Source organism: Phoxinus phoxinus (assembly GCF_949152265.1).
Source record: "Phoxinus phoxinus genome assembly, chromosome: 24".
NCBI classification, from domain to species: Eukaryota; Metazoa; Chordata; class Actinopteri; order Cypriniformes; family Leuciscidae; genus Phoxinus; species Phoxinus phoxinus.
Window position 1 is genome coordinate 21036904 of NC_136899.1, and position 22995 is coordinate 21059898.

Sequence of the window (22995 nt, forward strand, 5' to 3'; positions counted from 1 at the left end):
AGAGTTAATCGCAAACTCTGGATCAAACCTGAGTTGACAGAAAAAGTTTATGCAGAGCTTTGTGAGCCCATTGAACCGGATCTAATTCAGGTTGGATTTATATTTATATTTGTCAACTCTAAACCTATTCTGAAACTCAGTTTGTTCAACTAGCTTCATGCAACAGGCCTCAGGAGTTGCACCAAATCTACACACTCTTCCTGACCAAACACACCCGATTCAACTGTATATGTTCAATACAGCTATCTTGCTCATTACACTTTACATAATAGGCTATTTCACATGTTTTAGCCAAATGCTAGCATGAAATTAGATAGGATGTACACCATATGAATATTATCTTTACAAAAGTATATACAATAGTCCTCATTATGTGTTTTTATGGCTGTTTTCTATGAGACAGAAAGCCCAAATGAAAAGGAAAGAATACAGAGACAGATATTTGTTTTCTTTACAAAAAAATCCAAGCGAGATGCAGATGAAGCAGGAGAACAGGAACAAAGAGCAGAGGCAGGAGATTATTATGCAATGGATGTACAGAAATGCACGGTGGAGGAGAGAATGATATACTGGAAGGAGAAAGTGATGAAAAGAGCAAAACAGAGGCAGAAGGTAGCATTAGGAAGACAGAAACAATTAATGCATATATCCAGTTAAACCTCATGGTATGTTCAGAATTATGTTGTCATAATTCTCAATTTAGGTTAGAACATATTGGTTTCACTTTATTTGAATGGTCCCTTTAACACATTCTGTTGACTATGAGTACAGGTGCACATGTCTACTAACTCCCATTGGAGTGTTAATAGATTTATTAGTAGACTGGTAGGGTTAGGGTTAGAATAAGTTGACATGTAGTTGCAAAGTTACTTATAGGCAACAAGCAATTCAAAAGGGATTATAAAAATGTGTTACCATCATATTTAAAGGGATAGTTCAACGTTTACTCACTTTCATGTTGTTCTAAATTTGTATGTAATGAGAGTTTAGAGTTAGCTTCAGTCAGACATGGATTACTTAAATTACCCGTCATAGAAGAATCAAACATCTGTTGATCTAATGAGTGCAGTCATTTTTAGTTTTGAGCTGTTGTTGCCAAGTATGTTTTATTGTTTCCCATTTTAAATCGGAATTAAATCCTGGTGTTGTCTGTCATAATATGGTATAACCGGTTTTACATATACCATGGCAAGCCTAGTTGCCACCCCTCATTCTGCACTTGCCACCCCAAGTATAAAATCCTGGACACATCCCTGCTCCTAATACTTTCACCTTCACAACCAGTCTCCCGTCGGTCTGACAGCGACGCTGCGGGAGGAAAAGTCCAGTTAGCACAGCTTGACTTGGAAATTGCAATCACTCCGATATTATTACAGAAACATATGAACGAAAACGTAGCTTTATATCTTGCAAATAACATCAGAATTAAACGGTTAAAACATTTAAGTTAACCTACCATACTCTTGTGTGCTTTCATCTTCACGATGAGTGTGTCACAGAGTGAAGAGGTGTAGTTGTTTTTTAAAGTCATTTAGAACTGTTGGATTATGAAGCACAGGTGTTGAAAGCTTTTTAAATTTCTTTATTATTTTTTATGACTGATAAATCTCCAATTGAAATTTAGACATTTAATAGTCTGTGTAGAATTGTGGCTTGTACGTGTTGATCTGAACTGAGAGAGTGAAGAGTGTGTCGTTGTTCTCTACAGGTTGAATAGTTGTGGAGTCACAGATGAAGGTTGTGCTGCTCTGACTTCAGCTCTGAGATCAAACCCCTCACACCTGAGAGAACTGAATCTGTCTGGGAATAAACTAGGAGATTCAGTTCATCTGCTCTCTGCTGTACTGGAGGATCCTCACTGTAAACTGGAGAATCTGCAGTAAGATTGTCTCTGATAGTCACACATGTCTTTGTCCTCAGTAAGAGTTTTAGGACTAAAATGAGCTTTTAAAATGTTAAACACTAAATCTCAGCACAGAAATCACAGGTGTACACAAATGAATAATCTCATGATCTGGTATTAGTGTTCATTTTTAAAATATATCCTTTAAATTTAGTCAGTATTTCATTATATTCATTATGTTCAATACTTTTAGTCTGTTTCACTTTGACTACAATGACAACTCTTTTCCCCCACGTTTACTCAACAGTGTTTTCCGTAATGATGTTTCTGTGCAATAATAGTGTTTCCCAAACCCTGATCCTCTAGTTCCCCAGCCCTGCACAGTCCTCGCTGAAGTTTCTGCTTTTAACGGCTCTTTCTGTGGCTACAGAAATACAATTATTCAAAGTAGCTTTTCAAACACTACTAATGTACTAATATGAAAGATAATAAGCAAAGGAAATCGAATAACTTCATGCTGATCTTCATGATCTTATATGCAGGGAAACACCTGAACTTCTGCGGAGCAGTAATGAATAAAGTAACATGGTCAGCTCGGTCCATTGAGCTCTGTAACACCGCTCCGTTTCGTCCCACTGTAGACGTGTGTTTGGCTTCCCATACAACTTGATACAACTAACCGCCATTGACAAAAGAGTTTGAGACGCGCCAAATTAAACAGAAGTGCAGACACACAACTTCCTTTTCAAGGGAAATTAGCCATCATCAACTACCGAAATCTTTTCTTATTTCAGTAATGCGTATGAATGATTTTCACCAAGGTTGATCAATGGGTCCCACTTTATATTAAGTGGCTTTAAGTACTATGTACTTACATCGAAAAAATAAGTACTATGTACTTATTGTGTTCATGTTTTAATGTAAAACAGTTTTTCTGCTATTGCGGTGTGATCCGGGTTAGGTTAGGGACAGGTGTGGTGGTATGGTTAAGTTTAAGGGTGGGTTAAGGTGTAAGGGAAGGGTCAACAGTGTAATTACAAATGTAATTACATACTTTAATTACAGCTGTAATTACATGCAGGTATTTTAAAAACATAAGTACAATGTAAAAACATGTATGTGCCAGTGATGCGCGGGTTGATCCAAAATGAGCAGGTGCCTGCGGTCACCCGCGGTTACCCGCGGTTACGAGTCATCCAAAAATATTTTTAATGATATTCGGGTCGCGGTCGGTCGGGTCGTTTGAAATAAAGATGCCAATTAAACCTTTGTAATTTATATAGTACTAGACACAATGTTCTATGAAATACATAGGTCTACACTTTATTGGCTGAATAACGCACAAGCTCAGTCTGCAGAGATGACAGTGGGAAATCCTTATTTACTTTTTGAATGTTGAGCGCGTTATTAACTTTTGAATAAAAGCTGACACGGGACAAAATGCCCGATTTCCCAACACGTTGAACTGAGCAATGCCATTGTGCCATTTTAATAGGCTACTTTTAAACGCATATAGCTCAGTAATGTCAGTTTTATGTATTTGCTGAGAGGGGCGGGGATTTTGTTGGGAAAGTCCGGGGAGAGACGCACACTTCGATTAGACTGGATAAACACATGCAGCATCTTAATTGTTAAGAAAATGAAACGAAATAAATGAATAAATCAAGCCTTTATTACAAAACACTGGCGATATCATACAGCATTCTGAAAAATGCGCACCCCTAGTTCCTCCGTCTATGGTCCAATGACTACGATGAGCATTTACTAGCTACTTTTAAAAAAACGCGGGTCAGGAAGCGGGTCGGGTACAATATTTTCTTTCTTTTTTTTGCGGTCCGAGTTGCGGGCGGGTTAGTTGAAAACGTCGGTCGGGTGCGGGTTGTTTATACATTGACCCGCGCATCACTGGTATGTACACAATATGTCCATTGTATCAAATTATTAATTTCAATGTAAGTACATAGTACTTAAAGCCACTTAATATAAAGTGGGAGAGATCAATGTTTCAATAGTGTTGAGGCTTTTCAATAATTGTTGCCTATACGGCCCTTCATACTGGAGATCTCATATTTGTCTCCTCTAAAGTTTAGAAGAAATCTCAGCAACATCACACACTGCGCTCAGATTTCTCTCCTAAACTAAAGACCCTGGAGATCTCATATTTGTCTCCTTCAAAGTTTCAGACAAGAATGAACATTGATATAGTTCATTTGTACAGTATGGTGTACTGGCAGTATAGTTTTATATAATTAGTGTAGAGATTTGTGAAATGCAATAAATAATTAAATGTTTAAGTTTTATAGACTCCATTATTACACATTTTTCAAGTGTCCAGACATATATTGTTGTCCATTTAATATGAAGACACAATTTTATTAGTCTTTTTCATTATAATATATATTATAACATTTCTAAAGACACTTATTTACAGTTTTTGTAATAAACACTTATGTGTTAAACTGCAAGCATGAAGTTATAAGGCAACCCAAATAATAGAAATAAATGATAAAAATTAAAATAGTCTTAAGATAAAAGCTTCAGGTCAGGGGCATTCAGTCCGTATACGGTCAGCTGTGAATGCTCTGCAGACCCACGCCATTTAAGAGAATGAGTTTGAGGACTCGCAAATTAATATTAACACTATAAATAATATGACTATAAATTCCAAATAAAGCTTACATAATAAAATGATGGTAATGCATATGTAACTGTCCGGCATTTATTTATTTGCCAATCGACTGTAAAAAAAAAAATGTTTTTCAAATAAGTGCCAGTTCTAAATTAAATTGAATTAATAATAAAAAATAACAAAAAGTAATACATTATTAGCCAACTGTGTGATTTTGTATATGTACATTTCTGAAATGCATAACTTGGACACAGTCACCTCTGAGAACAGATCACTCTAAATTGTAATGTAGATGTGCATTTTCTGTAAAGCTGCTTTGAAACAATATGTATTGTGAAAAGCGCTATACAAATAAATGTGAAATTAATTGAAAAGTTATGGAGGGTTTGAGTAAGTGTATCCACAACGCCTACGTTTTTGTTATTATGCATCATCATCATTGTTCCGCGTTCTCATTGGTTTTCTGGCATTTGTGGGTTCTCTTACGTAGAGTTCTCTCGTACTGCGTCGAAGAACGCTACGGGAAAGTATTTCTTTGTCGAGATTGAAGCCTAAAAATTAATCCTTAATTTTGTAAATATTGTAAAACGCTTTTCTGTAGCATACAACCCTAGGCGGAGCAATATCGCTCACCCATTGGCTGCTCCGCCAGAAAAGCACAGCCTATGCGAGGCCAGAGACGCTGACCAATGAGGGCGCTTCGCGCCCTTCTGCGTCACCTCCCGCCAAAACAGGCGTGGCCTAGGCCTATAAATACGAGCATAGCTGTCTAACACACTGATTTTTCTAAATTCACGAAGCTGCACGCATCGTTGGATTGGATTCGAGCCGCCACAGCCGTCAGATACAAGCACCTCAGCAGGACGCGCCTCTTACCTGAAGCCGCTGGTCATCGCCGCCTTCAGCCGCCGTTCCCTGCTGCGCTTCTCCGGCGTGGAATATCCTTTACATTATGTGTGTGTGTTTTGTGTGTGTGTTCGCCGTCGCGACACACAGTTTTTCCACAACTAAAAGAGCCGAGCGTCTTTTTCAAGATGCCTCGCACCTCCTGTGGCTCGTGTAGAGCCCCGCTCAGCGACGGGGACCACGTGCTTGTGTTTCCTGCCTGGGTGATGATCACGCAGCTTCAGCTCTCGTCGATGGCGGCTGCCATCACTGTGATTTGATGCCTATGGTGACTCTGCGGACTCGCCTGGGGTTCATTTACTGAAGCTGCATCTTTCCGCCCGCTGTAGTGCCGCGCCGTGAAAAGCGCCGTGCTCAGCGGAGCCCGGAACCTCCCTCCACCACGAGGTGCTCGCCGCTGCTGCCGCCAGCTTCTCCGCCCGCTTCGCTGGACTCTCTGACCGACGGACAAGGGCCGCTGTGTGCCGCCGCGTCCGTCATGGACGAGGGTGAAGCCGCGTCTGTGGAGGACGACTGCTATTCTCTCCTCCCTTCGGGTAGCGAGGGATGGGCGAGCTCCAAGGATCTCCCCTCCCCCGCCGCTCATGAGCGTCGACGGAGAAAGACCAGCATCGATGCGCTTACCGGCTGGATGGCTGCTTTTCTGCAGAGGAACGTACGTTACCGTCCTCATGACCCGCGCCTTTTTCTTCCTGAATTCACGAAGAAATCGCGGAGTCCCGGAAAGCCCCGTTTTTCAGCCAGGATGCGCACTTCTGCTTCGAGGAAAGCTAACGTTACAGTGTTAAAATCCCGCCGCGGCCGGATTTCACTAAAATGTCTCGCTCGCACAGTCCCAACATACGCGACCGTGCCAGTGTATTTTGCAGTCACCAAATCGGCATCAATGCCCGTTTGCCTGCACACAAACGCCGTTTTCACGACGCCCCAGGTAAATCTGAAAATGTATTTTCTGGTGTCCCGGCCACGGCCGATGGTGTAATGTGTGTATCCGTAATGCCCACGACCCAGTGCCCATTCGTACACACAAGCACAGCCCTACACAACAGGGCTTGCACACATAAAATCGACTCTGTCGATTGTGCGTCACATGTAAGTTAGTGAACGTGCCCGCTTTTCAGTGCCCACAATCACTACACACTGTATGTCCCGTGGTTTCTGTAAAAACGAAACGAATGCACGGTCAGTCGGTTCTGATAGACAGTACTCTCTGTGCTACACGGTGTCCCGGCCACAGCCGATGATGTAATGTGTGTAACTGTATGCCCACGACCCAGTGCCCATTCGTACACACAATACAGGGCTTGCACACATAAAATCGACTCTGTCGATTGTGCATCATATGTAGTGAGCGTGCCCGCTTTCAAGTGCCCACAATCACTACAAGCTACATGTCACACGTTTTCTATGAAACGAAACCGATGCACGGTCAGTCAGTTCTAATAGACAGTACTCCCCAGTGCTATAAATGTACCCACATTTATTCTCAAACATGCCGAGCCGTACGGGGCTCGCACCGCGCGCTCTCTCTCTCTCAGCTGAGAGAGCTGAGCGCGCGCGGGCTGCCCGCTCGATTAAGCGCGCCCCCCGCATCATACGCTGCAATGGCGCCCATGTTACAGCACACGACTGCTCTCGTGTCGCCGCCATTTCGCGACCAGAGCCCGGTTTTTCAACCCGTGCAAGCACAGCCCCGTTCAACACAGGGTTTGCACACATAAAATCGGCTCATGCCGATTGTGCTTTACATGTAGTGAGCGTGCCCACTGTCCAGTGCCCACAACCACTACATACTGCACGTTCCGCGGTTTCTGTAAAAACTAAACTAACGAACGGTCAGTCAGTACACAAACACAGTGTCCCCGGTGTTATAAATGTGCCCGCCACCAAGCGCCCACGTTTATTCACAAATATAACGAGCCCTACGGGGCTCGCCCCGCGCGCTCTCTCAACTCAGAGAGCCGAGCGCGCGCGGGATGCATACTCGCGCAGATTCGCCGAGGAGACTGGTTTATGGCGATAGATCTGAAAGACGCGTATTTTCACATACAAATTGCGTCACGTCACATGCGATTTTTGAGATTCGCCTTCGAGGGCCGGGCATATCAGTACACAGTCCTGCCATTCGGCCTATCCCTAGCACCTCGTACATTTACAGTGTGCATGGACGCGGCGCTGGCACCCCTGAGACTCCGAGGCATTCGAATTCTGAACTATTTGGACGATTGGCTGATTCTGGCTCAATCGCCTTCAGAACTCGCTCACCACAAGACACTAATACTCGATCACCTCGAGTGCTTAGGTCTGAGAGTCAATTGGGAGAAAAGTTCACTGTTTCCCAGTCAAAGGATCTCCTTTTTGGGACTGAATCTGAACTCGCTGTCTATGACAGCACAGCTGTCATCACAGCGCAGGCAAGACACCCTGCAAATGGCGAAATCCTTCCGCAGCGGCCATTTAGTGCCCCTCAAGAGATTTCAGAAAATGCTAGGCATCATGGCCTCAGCCTCAGCGGTACTGCAGCTGGGCCTGCTGCGCATGCGCCCACTGCAGTTCTGGTTGAAAGCGCGCGTACCGCGCCGAGCATGGTTGCACGGTCGCTATCGCCTCAAGGTCAATCAGGAATGCATTTCAGCCCTGACACCATGGAGAGCGTCAGACTGGTACCGGTCAGGTGTAAGCCTGGGGACTCCCTCGAGCCTGAAGGTGGTGTCCACGGACGCGTCCACCTCAGGCTGGGGAGCACTGCTCGACGGCAGACCGTTCTTTGGCCAGTGGTCAGAACGAGCCAAACTACCGCACATAAACTGCCTGGAAATGATGGCGGTGGACTTTGCGCTGAGGCGTTTTTGTCCCCGGATAAAAGGGCACCACGTCCTGGTCCGTTCGGACAACATGTCGGTAGTAGCCTACATAAACCGCCAGGGTGGCGTGAGATCCCGAAACCTATTCAGGTTAGCGGAACGCATACTGGTATGGGCCCAGCACAACCTGCGCTCGTTGAGAGCAATGCATGTGCCAGGTCACTTGAATGTAGGCCCAGACAGACTCTCACGGAACAAAGTTCCGACGGGAGAGTGGTCTCTACACACACAGACAGTGCGTCTGCTGTGGAAAACGTTCGGCAGAGCAGAAATAGACCTGTTTGCAAACCAGGAAAACGCTCACTGCCCAGAATTCTTTTTGAAGAGCACGAACGCGCTGGCCAGTGTCTGGCCCCGCCGTCCGCTCTATGCTTTTCCTCCTGTCTCACTCCTGCCTCAAGTGCTGGAGCGTATCGAGGAAAGCGGATGCGCGGTGCTACTAGTCGCTCCGTACTGGACGAATCAACCCTGGTTCCCAGTTTTGATGCGACTGAAGAGTACTGCCCCGTGGCCGATTCCAGTGAGGAGAGACCTCCTCTCGCAGGCCAAGGGCTCGATTTTGCATCCTCGCCCGGAGCTCTGGTCCCTACACGTATGGGCCATAAACGGGTACCCGCTAACCTCCCAAAGGGAGTGTTAGACACGATCGAACAGGCTAGGGCTCCGTCTACTAGACGGCTCTACGCTTCCAAATGGTCGGTGTTCTCTGGTTGGTGTTCAGACCAAGGTCTGTCACCACTTCAGTGCGGGGAAACGGAGATTCTCTCCTTCCTCCAAGAGCTATTGGATAAGGGAAGAACCCCATCCACGCTCAAAGTCTATGTGGCTGCCATATCTGCGTTCGTTAATCCAACGCTTGGCCATTCACTGGGCAGAAACGACCTGGTGGTCCGTTTCCTTAGAGGAGCCAGGAGGTTAAACCCTCCAAGGCCTCCTTCAGTCCCCGTTTGGGACCTTTCTACAGTGTTGAACGCTATGAAAGGGGCCCCTAGTGAGCCTATTCACTCAGTTGACATGAAACACCTGTCTTTCAAGACCGTGTTTCTTTTGGCTCTCGCTTCAGTGAAGCGCGTGGGGGATTTGCAAGCGCTCTCAGTTAAAGCTTCTTGTATGGAGTTCGGGCCAAACGACTCTGTAGTCGTGTTGAAACCGAAGCATGGGTATGTACCTAAGTCCCTCAACACACCGTTCAGGGCTCAGGTCATTTCCCTGGCAGCCCTGCCGGCCTCGGAGGACGGAAATAGCTCCCTTTGCCCGGTCAGGACATTAAGAGCTTATGTGTCCCGCTCCGCTGTTTTTCGACAGACGGAGCAGCTCTTTGTTTCGTTCAGTGGGCGCTCTAAAGAGCGAGCCGCGACGAAACAGAGTCTATCTCGATGGGTAGTGGATGCCATTGCGCTAGCCTACGCATCTAGAGGTTTGGAATGCCCCCTGGGCATCAGAGCACATTCTACGAGAGGCATGGCCTCTTCGTGGGCTTGGTATAGCGGAATCTCGTTACAAGATATTTGTATGGCGGCAGGCTGGGCCTCCCCGTCTACATTTATACGGTTCTATAACCTAGAGGTTCCTGCGTTGCAGGCTAAACTGCTCTCGGTCTAGAAGACTATGTTAGTGTTCCTGCCCCGCGTTGCGGCCCAGGTCACTTCAATGTTTAAGCATCACTCACTGACAATGTGTCCCATGAGCATGCTATTACCCCTCATATATATATATATTTCATATATATGTTATTATGCCCTTAGAGGCACTACTATAAAGGGATGATGCTATTTTTAGCCGCTCTCCCTATACTTCTTGGGGTAGGCACTTGTATGCCAGGGCGCGCGCGCCCTTAGGTGTCTGTGTCGGTCCAAGAACACGCATGGCGGGTTACATAGGGTTCCCGTAGCGTTCTTCGACGCAGTACGAGAGAACTCTACGTAAGAGAACGTACTCGGTTACTAACGTAACCTCGGTTCTCTCTAGGAGAGGAACGAGTACTGCGTCTCATGCCATGCGTGTCCACGCTGCGTCGCTTTCGTGACGAAAATCAGTGTGTTAGACAGCTATGCTCGTATTTATAGGCCTAGGCCACGCCTGTTTTGGCGGGAGGTGACGCAGAAGGGCGCGAAGCGCCCTCATTGGTCAGCGTCTCTGGCCTCGCATAGGCTGTGCTTTTCTGGCGGAGCAGCCAATGGGTGAGCGATATTGCTCCGCCTAGGGTTGTATGCTACAGAAAAGCGTTTTACAATATTTACAAAATTAAGGATTAATTTTTAGGCTTCAATCTCGACAAAGAAATACTTTCCCGTAGCGTTCTTCGACGCAGTACTCGTTCCTCTCCTAGAGAGAACCGAGGTTACGTTAGTAACCGAGTACGATTTCATGTGAAAGGAAAGCTGACTGTGAATAGAGATACAGGGATGACATCAAAACCTGGAAGACTAATTCGCCACTGGTTGCCTCGAATTTATGGAAGCTTGTTTCCACCACGGAATACATTTATTTAAAAGATAATTGTGACTTTTTATCTCGCAATTTTTTCTTGCAATTGCTATTTATGTCACGCAATTGCGAGTTTGGCCCTGTCACAAATGGCACCCTAAACACTCGCGGTCTTCCTCTGAGTCCGCACTTTCGTGACGTAACGCCGCTTTGACTGTCGGGAAGAAGTCTGCTGTGGAGCTCGGCAAAAGTGCGCTATCGACCGCAGAGGGGCGCTCGTGACTACCCTTCTGAAACCTAAAATTACTGAACGGGACACCCTACGGTCTCATGGACTTAACAGGCGCGCGGAAGCCATTGTATGTTTAAAAGACTGAAAGTGCATGAAGTTTGCCTTTTGGGACAGGGCCTTTGTATCTCGGTGAGTGGATTCTAACAAAATGAAACGCCTCTGATTGGCCACTGCGTTCAATAGACCAACAAACATGACTGTGATTGGCTACATTTCTCACCGCTGTAAAAACACATTGTAAATGGAAACATTTGACGTTCTCAATAGCGCAAAAACAAAAACACACTTGAGTGTTTGACAGTATGATATTATTACAGAATTAACTGAGCAGCTTGTGTTAAACTGATTACAGATTGTATCAAAGCAGCTTCAGAGGAAGGTTGTGTGAGGGTGCTCTTGCATTCGTTTGAGAGTGATTGTTTAAATTTGACTTTGATGTTTTTTACCCATGTTTTAATTTAACAATAATTATTTGTGATTGAGCATTAATTGACAGACCCCTGCAGTGCGCCTGCGGACCCTTGTGTTAAACTGATCTGAACTGAGAGAGTGAAGAGTGTGTCGTTGTTCTCTACAGGTTGTATGATTGTGGAGTCACAGATGAAGGTTGTGCTGCTCTGACTTCAGCTCTTAGATCAAACCCCTCACACCTGAGAGAACTGAGTCTGTCATGGAATAAACTAGGAGATTCAGTTCATCTGCTCTCTGCTGTACTGGAGGATCCTCACTGTAAACTGGAGAATCTGTGGTAAGATGAACTCTCTGATAAACACATATATATATATTTGTCCTTGGTAAATATATTCTTTATTGGTAATGTAGTAGTTTTTAACTTTTTTTACTCAATGATCACCAACTTTGCTTGTTAAACCCTAGCTTGTTTTCGGGTCAGAATCCACACAACACAAATGAGAAATAATTGAGTAAATTTTATTGAGAGCTCATTTTTTTCTACAATTACAACCAGTAGTTTTATGTGTGATTCATAGACACTCAGTTAAACAATACATTGCAAGTGATATTTACTTCAGTCCAAATGCACATTAAATAAATATTCAGTTAAACCAGTGAACATCACAGGTAAGCCAATGCTTGATTCAACATGCTAATCCTAAAACATAAATGTTCTCCCGGCATATATATTTACTCCACATCACAAACAAGACAAAACATTACACAAATACACAAAGTATAAATGTTATATTAAAACAACAGTGTTTTTGAACTGACAGAGTTACAACACCCATAAACTTCTATAGGAATCGAGGAATGCGGAAGTAACGCCAACGTTTTTTTATTGCAGTAAATACCATTACAATAAGGAAAAACAAAACTATAATAAATGTCCTAAAGAACAGAGCACAATATAAAAAAGAAATAGAAAAATAATAATATCAGGGACAAAGGGCTTCAGGCTCTTCTAATAATTAAAATTTCCTTAATAAATGTATTAATCTTCCACTTTTCAATTTTGACATTCTTAAAGATTTACAGTAAATCCAAAATTATTTTTAAAAAACAGAAAACAATGCACTGAAAAAGTGTGTTTGATTTAATCATGCACATTGGTTCCACATGAACCAATTAAGTTAAACAAAGATAATTTGTTCACATAATGTCCACATCATGGAATCAAGTAATTTATGATTTTAATTGGTAATTGATTTTAATATGGTTCATAACTGGATTAATTCATTCAATTTCTTATATGTGTCACATGACTGAATTCTAAGATTGCATAAGCTAGCTACCAAACGTCTCGGTTACGTATGTAACCCTCGTTCCCTGAAGGAGGGAACGGAGACGTAGGTCGTGACCGACCAATAGGAATCTCGCTAGAGAGCCGATCTACTTCGAGTGAAACTAAACGAGCCAATACACATTGGCGTGCAATCATTTGCATCAGCTGCGCAGCCTCGCAGCGCGGGTATATAACGAGCAGCTGGTGATTGCACTGTAGTTTTTTGCTGAGGAGCCAAGCCGATAAGCTGGCTGCCCCGGCGGGCGGCAGCAGATGTGGCGACGGGACCTACGTCTCCGTTCCCTCCTTCAGGGAACGAGGGTTACATACGTAACCGAGACGTTCCCTATCAGTCGGTCACTACTACGTAGGTCGTGACCGACCAATAGGAATCCCTACCAAAGCGCCACAGCTGCTGCACCCCATCCAGCGCCCTGTGCAAGCCTCTACACCTTCTTGCCTGGAAGGACGATAGGAGGCGGCTTACACAGAGTGAACCTGTCACTGTTGTTCCGTGATAACCCATACAGTGAGATTATTGGATAACACTGGGAAAGCGTGCCCGAACTGAAGGAGGGGAACGCTGCGGAAGCCACATTCTCAAGGAGTTAAGTGGAGATAACATATGGACTAACCCGAGGGTTGTACAGCATATGAGTAATGGGTGACTTAGCCCAAGGGAAAGACACGGGCTTTCGTTTAGGAGCAGCCGTGGAGAATATACACATATGGGATCCCCGTAGGGTCACACATATGGGACCCAGCCTATATCCGGTTCTCAAGGATTCAGCGGATACAGGCCTGGCACCGGACGCTCCGCCATGTCCGGCCCGAGGGTGTTTGGAGGACTCACAGGTTTTTCACACTGGAGAATAAGGGTGCACAGTAGGGTGCAGCAAGCCGACAGAGCCGGGCCTCTCAGTGCTTCTACCCGTCTAGGGTGAGAACACGGGAGACCGGCTCTACACGTAGGCTATAGTATCTAGCGAACGTGTTAGGTGTCGCCCAGCCCGCAGCTCTACAGATATCTGTTAGCGAGGAGCCACGTGCCAGCGCCCAGGAGGATGCAACGCCTCTCGTGGAGTGTGCATGCAACCTAAGCGGGCAGGGCACGCCTTGAGCTTGGTAAGCCAAGGCGATGGCATCCACTATCCAGTGGGCCATCCTCTGCTTGGAGACAGCTTTCCCTTCTGCTGGCCTCCGTAACAGACAAGAGCTGGTCTGAGGTCCTGACGCTTTGAGTTCTGTCCACGTACATACGCAGAGCGCGAACGGGACAGAGCAAAGCCAGGGCTGGGTCTGCCTCCTCCAGGGGCAGCGCTTGCAGGTTCACTACCTGGTCCCTGAAGGGAGTGGTAGGAACCTTGGGCACATAGCCAGGCCGGGGTCTCAGTACAACATGGTTGTCACCCGGCCCGAACTCTAGGCACGATTCGTCGACCGAAAATGCCTGCAGGTCCCCTACCCTCTTGACAGAGGCCAGTGCAACCAGCAGCAAAGTCTTCATGGAGAGAAGCTTTTAGAAGCTTTTAGTGTGCTCCCCAACTGTTTTGCCATCTATGTGGTCGTGATAAGCTGAAATAGCGGCAGCATGTACTTTGAGGGTGGAGGGAGACAGCCTTCGCTCCAACCCTTGCTGCAAGAAGGAAGCACGGACCCTATCGAACATCTTCAGGGGTCTTCTCGGCGAGAAGAGCACCACTCGACGAACAGGTTCCACTTCAAGGCGTACACACGTCTCGTGGACGGTGCCCTTGCAGAAGTGATGGTGTTAAGTACCTCTGGGAGTAAGTCACCTAGAACCTCCGCATCCCGTCCAGGGACCAGACATGGAGTTTCCAGAGGTCTGGACGCGGGTGCCACAGGGTGCCCCGTCTCTGAGTCAGAAGATCCTTCCTCAGAGGAATGGGCCAGGGAGGGAGTTCTGGGAACCAAGTCCGGGTGGGCCATTAGGGAGCCACCAGAAGGACCTGCTCCTCGTCCTCCCTGACTTTGCACAAGGTCTGTGCAAGTAGGCTCACTGGGGGAACGCATATTTGCGGAGGCCCCGGGGCCAGCTGTGTGCCAGTGCATCCGTGCCGAGTGTTCCCTCGATCAGGGAGTAAAACAGCTGGCAGTGGGTGGTTTCTGAGGAGGCAAACAGGTCTACCTGAGCCTCCCCGAACTCTCTCCAAATCAGCTGAACCGCCTGGGGGTGGAGTCGCCATTCTCCCGGGAGCACAGCTTGTGATAGCTCGTCGGCCACACGGTTGAGCACACCGGGGACATACATGGCTCGAAGCGACCTCAGATGCTTCTGACTCCACAGGAGGAGATGGCGGGCAAGTTGCGACATGCGACGGGAGCGTAGACCACCTTGTCGGTTGATGTACGCAACGGTCGCCGTTTTTTCCGTACGGACCAGCACGTCTCTGTCCTGTAGCGGCCTCTTTAGGCGGCTCAGAGCGAGATGTACTGCTAGCAACTCGAGGCAGTTGATATGCCAATGCAGTTGGGGAGCCGTCCACACCCCTGACACTACATGCCCGTTGTACGTGGCGCCCCAGCCGGTGGCAGAGGCATCTGTGAATACCACAGCATGCCTGGACACCTGTTCCAAGGGCACTCCTGCCCGTAGGAACGAGGGATCTGACCACGGGCTGAAGGTCTGGCGGCACGCCGGTGTGATTGCCACCCGGTGAGTGCCGTGATGCCACGCCCATCTCGGGACTCGGCCATGAAGCCAGTGCTGAAGCGGTCTCATATGTAGCAGCCCGAGCGGGGTTACCGCTGCTGCCACTGCCATATGCCCCAGGAGCCTCTGAAAAAGTTTCAGTGGGACCGCCGTCCTGCCTTTGAACATGTTCAAGCAGTTCAGCACCGACTGGGCACGCTGCTCTGTGAGGCGCGCTGTCTGTGCGACCGAATCCAACTCCATACCGAGAAAAGAGATCCTCTGCACAGGGGCGAGTTTGCTCTTTTCCCAGTTGACCTGAAGGCCCAACTGGCTGAGGTGCCTGAGCAAGAGGTCCCTGTGTTCGCATAACTGATCTCGAGAGTGTGCTAGTATGAGCCAGTCGTCGAGATAGTTGAGGAGGCGAACGCCCTGTTCTCTCATGGGAACAAGGGCCCCCTCCGTGACTTTCGTGAAGACACAGGGAGACAGGGACAGCCCGAAGGGCAGGACCTTGTACTGGTATGCTCGACCCTCGAACGCAAAGCGCAGAAACGGCCTGTGTCGAGGAAGAATCGAGACATGAAAGTACGCGTCCTTCAGGTCGATCGCTGCAAACCAATCTTGGGGACGGATGCATCTGAAAATGCGTCTCTGCGTGAGCATTTTGAACGGTAGCTTGTGGAGGCTCCGATTCAAAACTCGCAGATCCAAGATCGGTCGTAACCCACCACCTTTCTTGGGTACAATGAAGTAGAGACTCTAGTGTCCTGACCTCATATCGGCTGGAGGGACAGGCTCTATCGCGTCCTTCGCCAGTAGGACTGCGATCTCCGCACACAAGACATGGGCATCGGCTGCTCTCACTGTAGTGGAGTGGATGGCCCGAAACTTGGGGGATGCCGGGCGAACTGAATCGCATAGCCGAGCCTGATGGTCCGAATGAGCCAGCGAGACGGACTGGGGAGCGCTAACCAGGCTCGCAGAGACCGTACAAGCGGGACCAAAGGGACCGTAGGCGTACCCGGAGTGGGGCAGCGAGGTGGAACACAGGGACGCGGCCCGGGAGGCTCTCTTGGGGAGGCGGTCCGTAGCGTGGTCTAAGTGTGCTGTGCAGCACTTACCTGGTTCCACGAGGCAGGAGGTGCAGGAGGCGGCTTGGTTGCGTTCTCGAACCACACACTGCGCTGCCCGCTGGCGACAGAAGAGGCGGATAAGGGTGGTGAGGATTTTCTCCTCCCACTACTCTCCAGACCCTCTTCAGACCCAGAGATAGAGGATCTGCTCTCTTTTTTTTTTTCTTTTTTTTTGAGAGAGAATTTGGGAACCACTGTGACTCCAGTGGTGGAACAGAATTTTGACTCAAAAAATTAGTTTCCCAGCCCTCTACTGGGAGAGAGCAGCTCCACCCATCTCCGGGTCACCCGTCTCCAGTGATTGTTTCACCGACCACTTAACAGTGGTTGAGACGGGTGGTGTCATCCTCCTGCAGCGGACACAGTAGAGCAGGCTGTGCGGGAGTTCTCTCTTTTTTGCAGGGGATGACACCCTTGGCGACGAGTAGACTGAGGGGCAGCCCACGAGGTACTCAGGTGGTACGTCAGGGGAAGCGCTTCAGTCTGCTGCCGACTGTGGAGAACTGCTGGGCCAGTTCTCAACAGTGTCGCTGAAAAGGCCACCTTATGAGATGGAGCATCGAGAAAGCGTACTTTGACGAGCTCTCACACCTCTACAAGGACAGCCAGGGGGGTTTCTGGACCACCAAGGTGGACATCGTCTGATCGAGGGCCAGCACTGTGACTTGAACACGGTCAGTCGACAAGCGCAGCTCAACCCCGGCTCAGAACTACCCTCGTGCAATAAGAGTGCCTTGGCCTCGCATGCAGGGTAGAGGTGGTCTGCCAGAGGCACAACCACCCCACCATCGAGGGTAGTGAGAGAGGTGAAAACTTTATGCAGAATTTGGCACTTTTGGCGTTCCATATTTTTGGCACCAATATAGCTCCATACTGCTAAGTTTTCAATGCACGTCCGAGAAAGACCCGGGAAAGCATGGCTGTCCGCTCTGAATCTGATTCAGCATAAGCACACACACTATTACAGTGGGAACTTAACATCATCCTCATTTCCAGAACGAAACAGCCCCTCTCTCCGATGTAGCAATCGACATCTGCCCTCAGCTGGAGCCTTGAATGAAACGCTAGGTTCCTCCATCTTTTTTTTTGTTTTTTTGAAGGACCAGCAATCTCATCCAGAAGCTGCACAGCTTGTGATGCGCTAGAGAGGGAGGGGCCCTAGGGGGTTGGTTCCCCGAAGGAGAAGCCCTCAGCTCTCAGGATCACCCAAGCTATTCTACTGAAGTAGACCTCTCCTGGTGGCCACCAGGGAGGGCGCTACAACGGAGAATAGACATGGGGACCGCGCACCTAGAGCGCCGAGCGAGCGCTGGGTTGCCGTGACAACCCGCGCTGCAGCCCGGCAGCTCGACGGCACACGACACGCTGGTGTCCCAGAGTGTCGAGCAGACCTGCAGCTGTGCTTTCACACACAAGCAGCGGCTGGCCAACAACAGAGGGGACTCAAGCTTTCCGGAGAAAGCAGAGTCAACCGGCGTGCCGACGTGGTCATGTTCCCGTGAAAACATGAACCACCCACGAACACAGTCTCACATGTTTCCCAGGCATGCGAGAGAGTGATCGTGGCCGTCCGTGAGGACAGGAAATGACCGCATCCAGAAACTCACGGGTGGAATGTCATCTTTAGAAAGACGCAACTCACACCCATGTAAGCTCTTTCAGGTGAATGCTCTTCTTGGTACTGAAGCACGCAGGGGAACGGTCGCAGCGGACACAGACAGGAATGTGCAACCTGTCGTGCGCTGTCTCTCTTCACGGCGGTCTTACCAGCCGTAAGAACGGCTATTTAACGCTCTTGGCACACCGTTACCAGCTGTGAAAACAGCTTTTTTTTTTTTTTTTTTGCTTAGTAACACAAAAATAAAAGAGAAAATAAAGTCGACCCCGCTGCCGCGCTGTATCGCCCGCACCAGACACGAGAGATCTTCCTGAAGAGCTTGCTCGTTGTTTGATCACTCAATATTAGATAGATTAAACAGCATCGGTTGGCTCCGAAGCAAAAAGCTACAGTGCAATCACCAGCTGCTCGTTATATACCCGCGCTGCGAGGCTGCGCAGCTGATGCAAATGATTGCACGCCAATGTGTATTGGCTCGTTTAGTTTCACTCGAAGTAGATCGGCTCTCTAGCGAGATTCCTATTGGTCGGTCACGACCTACGTAGTAGTGACCGACTGATAGGGAACTATTAATTAGCAATCACATATATTAGCATGCTAAATGCTAAGCATGAAATCTAATTGTAATATATTTGAAAAAATATTATTTTAAATGGCCATAAATGGATCATAATTATTGGACAAATGTTATTTATACCAAAAATCTCCTCAAAATATTAAATTAATATTATTAAAATATAGTACATTTAATTGAGAAAGTTACACTTCAGGTGTTATTAATGTTATCTCTTTATCACTCCATAGTCACAGCACTGCATTATTTGTCCCTCAGTTTCTCCTCAACATGGAAAACCGGCATCATGTAAAATATAGTGGCATTGCTTGTGTGAGGGTGCTCTTGCATTCATTTGAGAGTGCTTATATTTAAATGTGACTTTGATGTTTTTTACCCATGTTTTAATTTAACAAAAAAATATTTGTGATCAAACATTAGTCAAGTCAAGTCAAGAATATTTGTATAGCGCTTTTCACAATACAGATTGTATCAAAGCAGCTTCAGAGGAAGGTTGTGTGAGGGTGCTCTCGCATTCATTTGAGAGTGCTTATATTTCAATTTGACTTTGTTTTTTACCCATGTTTTAATTTAACAATAATTATTTGTGATCAAACATTAATTGACAGACCCCTGCAGTGCGGCTGCGGACCCTTGTGTTAAACTGATCTGATCTGAACTGAGAGAGTGAAGAGTGTGTCATTGTTCTCTACAGGTTGAGAGATTGTGGAGTCACAGATGAAGGTTGTGCTGCTCTGACTTCAGCTCTGAGATCAAACCCCTCACACCTGAGAGAACTGGATCTGTCTGAGAATAAACTAGGAGATTCAGACATGAAGTTTCTCTCTGATCTGAAGAATGATCCACATTATAAACTGGAGACACTATATTGTAAGTAGATTATTTACTACAGATTACAAAATACAGTAATTTGTAACATATTTCGTCAGATTACACAAGCTTTGTAACCTAATCTAAATAATGTTGAATACTTTGGAATACTAATAAGGTTTGTAACACAAAGGGTCCACCAGACATGGGACTTGGTTTTCCCCTGCATATTATTTGTAACAACATAAGTTTTACACAGTATTTCTTAAAAAAAAACAAAAAATAAATAAATAAATATATATATATATATATATATATATATATATATATATATATATATATATATCTTTAGAAAAAAAATGATAACATTAATTTTCTTTTTACCGTACTGATGCAACACAATGCATTAAAAGCTGGGGTGTGTACACTTTTTTTTTTAAATTGCATGAACCGGATCAATTGTAATTATATTGTCTTCTGTGAAACAGGGAAGTATTCGCTTCTGACGGGCAGAACTGAATGAAAAAAAGATGATCTTTAAACAAAATGTACACATCATCATAATCCTGTTTAAAGTTTACACCCCCTGCTCTTAATGCATTGTTTCCTCCTTGAGCGTCAGTAAATGTTTTCACCTTTCGTAATAGTTGTGTGTGAGTCACTCAATTGTCCTTAATGTAAAAAGATGGATCTCAAAAAGTCATTGTTGGAAAGGTGTCAAATATGCAGAAGATGCTGGAAAACCTAAAAATGTGCAATACTTGGAGGATTTTTCTGGAGAACAGCGGGCAGTTTAACTGCTCAGTTATTTTTCCTAGATCCTGTAATAAACATTATTTGTTCTCATTGTTCTGAGAACACACAGTCTCTATGAAATAAACTACATATGCTGTATAATCATGTAATCAGTGAGTACATAGATGTTGTCTGACAGGAGGTCCGCTCTGACTCTAGACTCCGGCCATTGTCACTGAAGAATTTACAATTACAAGATTACAATTCATTGAGAGAGAAGTTTCTGTTCATCACATCATTCATATAATGCGAATAATCTCAACCTTTGGTTTCCACGACGGTAAGTGTGAAGTGATCCTGATGATCTGTTCACAATGGTCTTGATCAGGATCTTCCTCATCTTGTCGTTCACCCGCGAGCAGAACAACAGCTCTGATGCTCTCCTCACCTTTATATCTCTGGCTGCAATATTAATGTACTCTGTATGTATCTCTGCCTGTGTTTGTTCTGAAATGAATCTACTGATGTGATGTGATCGCAGTAATGTCTCATCCTCCATATGTGACAGTGTGTGTCTCATCCTCCTCCATATGTGACTGTGTGTGTCTCATCCTCCTCCATATGTGACTGTGTGTGTTTTATTGTATTTTCCTCAGGGTGAATAAGGAGCCGCTACAGACGTCACAGTCAACAGAGACTGAAGACAGAGACGTCACAGCGATCTCACTCTTGTTGTGTGTGTGTGTGTGTGTGTGTGTGTGACCACTGCAGTTTCTTGTTTGGATCTTTTTGTGGGTCTGATTTTTTTAATTACAGATGACATCAGATTTCCACAATGATCTAATAGAGGACTTGAACTCACTAATAAATAATGTAAGATTCTTCTATTTGTGATGACTCATGAAAACTGCTGAAGACGCATCTTTTTGTAGACTAAACTGGGAATGGTCGCATCACTTGCATATTGTTGGTTTTATTGCTTCTATTGCTCTGCTCGTTTATATCTCGCTTTGGATAAAAGTGTCTGCTAAATGATCACATGTAAATGTAAAATGTGCTGAAAATTGCTTTGTTATTGATTAGATATTGCACTGCTTGATTACAATGTTGATGGTGTAACTTCCAATACTCAATGACAATTAGATTATTTTAATCAACAAGATATAAACCGTGTATATTAGTAATTGATTATTTAGGACAAGAATGTGCAGAAGAGTAATAGAAGTATTTTAAATGAATATGTTACCAGCAAATATTGACGAGGAGGATTTCATCAAACATTCATTTCTGTTTTTTTGATTTTTTTTTTTTTATATCATGATTTATAAAGTTTTATTCTTAAATCTCAGTTTATCAATTGCTACAAAGGCAATTCAAAATGTGACTTGCAATTCATTTAATCTGTTATTTTTTAGATACCTGATTATATTTAAATGAGCAAAATGGTCTAGTCTGTTCAGAGGGAGTTGAGAAATATCTCAGGACTTTTGACCCTCATAGGAAAAAGAAAACTGAAAAGGTTTGTCACTTAATGACTTAAATGTCATTCAAAATCTGATATAATTTAGAGTTTTTATATGTGGACTTCAATGCAGTCAATCAGGTCTTAGCACAGGCCTATGTAATGTTCAGACTCAACATATCATTTTAAAATGATTAAGCAATATGGATATTAGGCTATAGATTGAAAATATGTCTGAGAGATAGACACACAGTCCATTCTATGGGATTTAGAAACTATCCAAAGTCCAACAACAAATTATCACAAAAAACATGCTTTTTTTTCATGAATGTAAATTTGCACTGAAATTACAACTGCAATAATAATGTTATGAAATTAATGTTTTAAATATAACATTTTGAATATAGAAATATTAAATATTGGAAATAATGAAATTATATTTTTATATGGCAGGTTACGGTTACAGTAAGTTCACTTTAAAATGAAAATGATGTCATGATGTCATCATATACTCACCCTCAAGTTGTTTCAAACCTGTATGAATTTCTTTCTTCTGCTGAACACAAAGGAAGATATTTTGAAGAATGTCAGTAACCAGACAGTTAACAGTTACCATTGACTGCCATAGTAGGAAAAAAAATAATATGTCTGGTTACCGACATTCTTCAAAATATCTTCCTTTGTGTTCAGCAGAAGAAAGAAATTCATACAGGTTTGAAACAACTTGAGGGTGAGTAAATGATGACATAATTTTCATTTTAAAGTGAACTATCCCTTTAAAGGCACAATATGCAGGATTTCCTTTTTTGTCAAACAGCGACCCCTAGAGTCGCTGTGGAGTACTTGTATTTCACGTTACACTGCACATGTATGGGTGATTCTCCAACTACAGGCACTTTTGTGTCCTTGGCCTTTTTTTGTAAATAAATAAACAAACAAATACATTGTCATTATGAAGTTCATGCTCAACATCCTAGTAACCACCTAATCTTGCCCCTGTTTTCTTTTGAAAATGCTTTTGCAAGGCTGTTTATTAGCAGATTTTGCAGTTTTATGCTTGTCCCCAACTCAGACTGGCCCTCTCTGAATGTTAAAAACGTAAATTAAAAATATTTTTAACATGTTTGTCTTAAGGACAAATAAAACAATATCATACCATCGAAATTCCATATGTATATCACAATTTTAAACCATTTCTGGAATAAAATAAGTCCAGGTTTTCCTTCATTTCCACCTCCCTAAACAAAATCCACTTTCATAGATCCACCTTAAATATTTGATTTACTTGGTAACCATGGAAATAAT

General features: G+C 45.0%; 1 protein-coding gene across 1 annotated transcript in view; it reads left to right on the forward strand.

The window, feature by feature from the left end:
• The window catches only part of LOC306992601 (NACHT, LRR and PYD domains-containing protein 3-like), a 34577-nt gene extending 11938 nt beyond the window's left edge, over positions 1-22639 (forward strand). The window contains exons 8-11 of the mRNA XM_079601707.1: positions 1709-1879; positions 11539-11709; positions 19378-19553; positions 20885-22639. Of these exons, the coding sequence (XP_079457833.1) occupies positions 1709-1879; positions 11539-11709; positions 19378-19553; positions 20885-20889 (523 nt within the window). The 3' untranslated portion in view covers positions 20890-22639. The remainder of the gene's footprint in view (positions 1-1708; positions 1880-11538; positions 11710-19377; positions 19554-20884) is intronic.
• The last annotated feature ends 356 nt before the right edge of the window (positions 22640-22995 follow it).